At 50.4% G+C, this 7,115-nt stretch overlaps 1 protein-coding gene across 1 annotated transcript; it reads left to right on the top strand.

Annotated features, from left to right (window-relative positions):
* Nucleotides 1-3,125: 3,125 nt before the first annotated feature.
* On the top strand, nt 3,126-3,948 carry LOC100278135 (uncharacterized). The gene has a single exon (NM_001177000.1). The coding sequence runs from the start codon at nt 3,143-3,145 to the stop codon at nt 3,893-3,895; it is 753 nt and encodes a 250-aa protein (NP_001170471.1). The 5' UTR covers nt 3,126-3,142; the 3' UTR covers nt 3,896-3,948.
* Nucleotides 3,949-7,115: the final 3,167 nt, after the last annotated feature.

Here is a 7,115-nt window from a genome sequence, read left to right on the forward strand (position 1 = left end):
TGTAGCAGAGTGCTACGTGTCTAGCGAGGGAGAGCTAGTGCCCTGAGTACATGCCAATGTGGCAGCCGGAGAGATCTTGGAACCCAACTAGTGTGGCGTCGTGGCCGTCGGAGGAGCGGTGGAGCCTGGCGGAGGGACAGCTGTCGGAGCGGTCGAGTCCTTGCTGACGTCCCCCTGCTTCCGTAAGGGAGCTGAGAGCCGCCGTCGTCACAGGGCTAGCGGGGCGCCATCATTGCCTATCTGGCGGAGCTAGCCAGATGAGACACCGGTCTTGTTCTCTGCGGCCTGAGTCGGCTCGGCGTAGGGTGATGATGGCGCTTCCTGTTGACGTGGCGGGCCTGTGCCCTAGGTCGGGCGACGTGGAGGCTCCTCCGAAGCCGAGGTCGAGTCTGTCTTCCATGGCCGAGGCCGAGTCCGAGCCCCTGGGTCGGGCGAGGCGGAGGTCGTCGGCAGAGGCCAGGGCGGTGTCCGAGCCCTGGGTCGGACGGAGCGGAGTTCGCCGTCTTCCGGGGCTGAGCCCGAGTCCGAGCCCTGGGTCGGGCGGAGCGGAGTTCGTCGTCTTCCGGGTCTTAGCCCGAGTCCGAGCCCTGGGTCGGGCGGAGCGGAGTTCGCCGTCTTCTGGGTCTTAGCTCGAGTCCGAGCCCTGGGTCGGGCGGAGCGGAGTTCGCCGTCTTTCGGGGCTGAGCCCGAGTCCGAGCCCTGGGTCGGGCGGAGCGGAGTTCGCCATCTTCTGGGTCTTAGCCCGAGTCCGAGCCCTGGGTCGGGCGGAGCGGAGTTCGCCGTCTTCCGGGTCTTAGCCCGAGTCCGAGCCCTGGGTCGGGCGGAGCGGAGTTCGCCGTCTTCCGGGGCTGAGCCCGAGTCCGAGCCCTGGGTCGGGCGGAGCGGAGTTCGCCGTCTTCCGGGGCTGAGCCCGAGTCTGAGCCCTGGGTCGGGCAGAGCGGAGTTCGCCGTCTTCCGGGGCTGAGCCCGAGTCCGAGCCCTGGGTCGGGCGGAGCTTCCTATGGTGCCTTTGGCAAGGCCTGGCTCCCTGTCAGCATCACTCTGTCAAGTGGCGCTGCAGCCGGAGTGGCGCAGGCGGCGCTGTCCTTCTGTCAGACCAGTCAGTGGAGCGGCGAAGTGACGGCGGTCACTTCGGCTCTGCCGGAGGGCGCGTGTCAGGATAAGGTGTCAGGCCGCCTTTGCGTTAAATGCTCCTGCGATTTGGTCGGTCGGTGCGGCGATTTAGTTAGGGTTGCTTCTTAGCGAAGGCAGGGCCTCGGGCGAGCCGAAGGTGTGTCCGCCGTTGGAGGGGGGCCTCGGGCGAGACGGAAATCCTCCAGGGTCGGCTGCCCTTGTCCGAGGCTAGGCTCGGGCGAGGCGTGATCGAGTCGCTCGAATGGACTGATCCCTGACTTAATCGCACCCATCAGGCCTTTGCAGCTTTATGCTGATGGGGGTTACCAGCTGAGAATTAGGAGTCTTGAGGGTACCCCTAATTATGGTCCCCGACAATATGTGTTGGACCTCTAATCACCAAAATACTTATAGAAATGGCCCAAGGGCACATTTCCCTTTCAAAAGGGCGTGACAGGAGCTTTGCTCACAGGTGACTCAGTAGATGACGATCATGATGCGCTTTAGGTCATATATTTGAAGTTCATCACTGACCTCATCAAGGAACATGTTTCTAGTGACCTTGGTGTTAGGGTGTTCTTATGGGGTCGTAGGTCATGCTACCATCACTGTCGATCGAGGCATTGTAGGAATCGTTCAGTCAAGTCATTGACCGCCCTTCACTCAATCAGTCATTGACCGCCCATCACTCAACCAGGTCACGAGTACCTGACTTATGCATGGGACAATACTTCCTTTACTAGGTGCGATAAGGCACTATATGGCAATGGTTGTCTTCATGGGGGTAGGCTCGATGTCACTCTGAAGTCACAACCCTAGGCGTGATACCATACTTTTTTTGTGCAATAGATAGAGCAACTCGTAGGTCATGGATCTTAGAGTTCCAAGGGCCCTTAAGGGGGGTCTAGGCGATCAAGAGGACTCAAGGAGAATGAGAGCGTCTTGGAGTGTCCTAGGGGCCTTGAGTGCCCTCTGTTTCACTTGTTCTAACAAATGGTTGTGGCTGGGATAGTCTTACATGTCTACGGAGGCCCGAGACCAGATCCTCTGATATGTTAGGCTTGTATCTTAGCTAGAGTCGAGGTTAGTCGCGGATCAGACAATTCCTTCTATCGAGGTTCTTTGAAAGGCATCCTATCAACTCATTAGGGTATGATCTACTCCCGTTGTTAATAAACGTATTTTATAACACAACACTCACATCATGAATTGTATTTAAACTCAACCAGAACTTCAGCATCTCCTCACCAGTATGAATCATCACATATTCATCAACGATGTTTTCAGAGTCCATGCCTCTAAATAAATTTATTATAAAAAATATTCTATAACTAATCTAATAATACTTATTTTATATTAAAAAATTAGTACTTATATAACTTTAGTCAAAGTTCAAACTGTTTGAGGAAGCCAACATTATACTTTTTATGGATGGTTGAAGTATACAGTTTTCTATAAACTTTGTCAAATTATGTATGGTAACTTAACTTAGAAAATAACAAGAAATAATGGAGAGATATCACATTTGGAAACGGCGTAGTATTCCACTTGGAACACTTTTATTTTAAGATGCAAAAAAAAATGGCTGGTGGAGCTAAAATATTTTTTATTTGAGCCGAGACATTCTTTTTTTGTGAACTACTTCATCTGCGCAGCGGCAGACTTCGCGTGCGTATTAATGTTTATACTGTGTTGAACTTTAGATACATAAACCGATAAACGCATGCAAATTAAAAGTTGTTCTTGCTGCCACGCCTATCGGTTGAGTTGCATGACTTTCAGGCCAACACACTGCAAGCAAAATGGAATTGGAGATTTACTACGAGAGCGAGTGGTCAAGTATTCATGACTAGCCGGCTGCCTCGTCTTCTTCTCGAATGGAATGGCTCCCACTTGCTGCAAACGGCCCGCCGGAGACGCTTCGTTACCCCACTAATCCCTGGAAAGGAGTTTACATGGACAGTGGGAGCCTATATAAGCACGTTCATGGCGAGACACTACATCCGAGAAGGACGATCAGGCTTCAGGCATGGCGTCCCCTGGCCGGAAGGAGGGTCCGCCGGTCGCGCGATCCTTCAGCTTCAGGTTGGCCGCAGGTGGAGAGCTCGGATTGGCCGCCGCCGTGGCGCCCGCGGTCCCTATCGCTAGGCCGGTCAGGTTTGTGACCCTAACAGTGCAGGACGCCCAGCGGCGCGACGTCACGCGTACTATGCGCGTGACAGACACGCTGCAGGGCCTGATGGACCACTACTACGACATGGTGGGCTCGGCCGGCACACGCCGCGCAGGGCGCTTCGTGTTCGACGGCAAGCGGCTGAAAGGGAAGCAGACGCCGGAGGAGCTCGGGATGAAGAACCGGGACAAGATCGACTTTTTCGTTGATCTGAGCGCGACGGACGACGGCGGCGACGTGGAGCCGGCCGTGTACGTGACGGTGAAGGTGGTGGTGGTGGACATGAAAGGGCGTACGATGGAGCGCACTTTGCAGAGTACCCACAAGCTGCAGGTCGTTATGGATGCCTACTACGACAGCGTGCCGGACGTCTCACGCGGCGTGGGCAAGTTCCTATACGACGGCGGGCAGTTGCAGGGCTGGCAGACGCTCGCACAGCTGAAGATGGATGACAAGGACGAGATCGAGATCGACTTCCTCGCTGACATGATGGGTGGCGGCGGGCCGCCGGGCCGGTGGGCTGCTACTGCTGCTGAACAGCCGCCGGTGCCTGCGTACCTCGATCTGCGGACTGCTCCATCATTGATGGCAGCTAATAATTTTTATTAAACTTTCGAGTGATCGTAACATCGATTGAGAACCAGACGTACTGTTTGTTTCCTCCTTGGTTTGATATTTGGTTCTACAATAATCAATGCAATAACAGTTTTAACAGAAGCCAACATACGGGTACATCAATATTTTAGACAATCAAATACTTTAATAAGGCATGGTTTGCTACCGGCAAAGAAAGAAAAATATTGTCTAGCTAAATTTTTTCAAAGAATTCCTCATGTTTTTACTTGGCAAAGGTGGCTTGCAACTAAGCACAATATTTTTTTATGCGTGCTGCATAAAGATGGTGAATCGTAGCGACTTAAGTAGGTGTACTCATGGTTAACACCAAATAAATCTATCCTGCTTCTTCTAAGGAGGAAAAAAAACCATACCGTGCTTTCAGAAACACGTTTGCGTGATGAAGACGCGTGTCTTTGTGCGGTCTTGTTTTTATTTTGAGCCAAGTTACGAACGCGTTTGCCTCCGTTTTCTTTTCCAGCCAAAAACGACCCATCACTGCCCAAAACCCACCACCACCACCTTCCAGCCAAATGCCACTGCCCTACGTACTAGAATAATAATTAATTACCTGTGCATAGCTAACAATATATGTATTTACAATATCTATTCTTTATGTAACATAAATATATATATGAGCTATAGTAGTTAGAAGCCTAAACAATTTTTTATCATGATATTGTGATCAAGAAATCAAATATGGCACAAAGGATATATCAACTATAAGATATAGTTAAACGGGCTGCAAACATTACATAGATAGGATCAGCAAATACTATAGTTTCCAACCATTTTGAAACCAACTAACTTTATGTTCATTGACATCAAAGAAGCAAGGTTTATAAGTATGACATACACGATATTTGTAGATGGATACCTACCACAAAATACATATACACAACAAATGGAGACCTACCAAATGTTGAAACCTTATTGCGAGCTACAAAAGACGATCTATTGTCGGTCGCTGCCATCTAACATATAAAGTTTATAGGTACGACAGACACGATACATCCAACGAAACAACATTCCTAGAGCCAAAAAATCTTAAAATTGGTAGTTATGCTCTCGATACGAAGAACAAACTCTAACCTACTTACATGTATGCAATGCCTAAATTCCCATAATGTTTGGCATACATAGTGATGTTTAGTTTCACAAGAGATAATAGTGTCATACAACAGTACTTCATCACCGTACCTCAAAAGCAACAACAATTTTCTTGAAACATGTTTTCTGCTTCCTCATATCCACATTTTTGTCAAGGTGTCACTGAACGCCGGCTTTTTGTAGGCACATTTTATCTCCGTAGCTGTGTGAAGAAAATAATCACCGGTCTTTGGGACCCGCCGGTCAGAGAGCGCGTTAAGAGAAAGCCCCTAGTCGCTGGGGCCTCTTTATCAGCTCTAAGAGGTGGATATGTCAACCTTAAAAGAACCCTTCGTCGGTCGAACAAGGTGGCACCGAGCTCAGGGTCGGCATGACAGAACCTAACAGGGGCGGGTGTGTCGAAGGGAAACCACTCGAGTGGATCCCGCGTCTAGCCCCAGATCGACCCATCATAAATAGTTGGTTGTATTAACCACGCCTGGCATCGAGCCACAGCGAGGGGCACCGGTCCGCTTCTCACTCATGATCTACGAGCCCCTCGGGAGGCATAGCACTCATGACCTATGAGTTCCCCAGACTGCGGTGCAATTATGGTTCACGCGCCCCGCGCCTTGCGGCACACTCATGACCTATCAAACTAGGCCTGAGTACGCAGACCACTGACAGGGCGCAACGCGTGGAGCCACGCCGAGCTCCAGGCTACGAAGCCAGGGGTCGGTATAGCTTGAACGATGGCGCTGGGACCCACGTAGTGAAAGTCCCCTAGAGGGGGTGAATAGGTGGAAACTGAAATTTATAGAAATTAAGCATAACTACAAGCCGGGTTAGCGTTAGAATAAAATCGAAGTCCGAGAGAGAGGGTGAAAAACAAATCAAGACAAATGAAGCGGATGACACGGTGATTTGTTTTACCGAGGTTCAGTTCTTGAGAACCTACTCCCCGTTGAGGTGGTCACAAAGACCGAGTCTCTTTCAACCCTTTTCCTCTCTCAAACGATCACTTAGACCGAGTGAGCTTTCTCCTTGATCAACCGAGTCACTTAGACCCCGCAAGGACCACTACAAACTTAGTGTATCTTGCTTTGATTACAAGTGTCTTGAGAACAAGAATGAGGAAGAAGAAAGCGATCCAAGAACAAGAGCTCAAAGAACATGAGCAAAACATACTCTATCTAGTCACTATTTGTTTGGATTGGACTTGGGACTTGGCGAGGCTTTGATTCTATTGAATTGTGTCTTGTATTGATTGCACTAGCTCTTATATTGAATGAGATGTCTGAAAAACTTAGATGCTTGAAGTGGTGGTGGTTGGGGGTATTTATAGCCCTAACCACCAAACTAAACGTTGGGGAGGTTGTGTGTCGATGGGCGCACCGGACAGTCCGGTGCGCCAGCCACGTCACCCAACCGTTAGGGTTCTGACGATTTCGACCATTGGAGCTCTGACTTCTTGGTTCACCGGACAGTCCGGTGCAGCACCGGACAACTACTATTCAGTGTCCGGTGCGCTCTGACTCTATCGCGCACTGTTGCACACTGTAGCGTTTGGCAGTGACCGTTGGAGTTGACCTGTGCGCTCGATAGTCGTTGCTCCACTGGCACACCGGACAGTCCGGTGAATTATAGCGGAGCGGCTCCCTAGAAACCCGAAGGTGAAGAGTTTGAATTGATCGCCCCTGGTGCACCGGATAGTCCGGTGCGCCAGACCAGGGTTCTCTTCGTTTCTTTTGCTCCTGTCTTTTGAACCCTAACTTGGATCTTTTTATTGGTTTGTGTTGAACCTTTGGCACCTTTAGAATTCATAGTCTAGAGCAAACTAGTTAGTTCAATTATTTGTGTTGGGTATTTCAACCACCAAAATCATTTAGAAAAAGGTTTGACCCTATTTCCCTTTCACGTAGCCCTGCGTTGTCCACCACAGTAAATGCAAGACAACCAGGCAGCCTTGGGGCCCACGAGTACGTGTGGCTTTACCCCAGGTAAGAACGCTTGGTTTTACCTTTGCTTTGCGGCTCCTTCATAAGGAAGCAACTGTTGGCCGACCTCTCTCTCGGCCTATAAAAGGGAGAGGTTGGCCCTAGGCAAGGGAGAGGCTCGAGTTGGA

This window comes from Zea mays, chromosome 7 (assembly GCF_902167145.1).
Source record: "Zea mays cultivar B73 chromosome 7, Zm-B73-REFERENCE-NAM-5.0, whole genome shotgun sequence".
NCBI lineage: Eukaryota > Viridiplantae > Streptophyta > Magnoliopsida > Poales > Poaceae > Zea > Zea mays.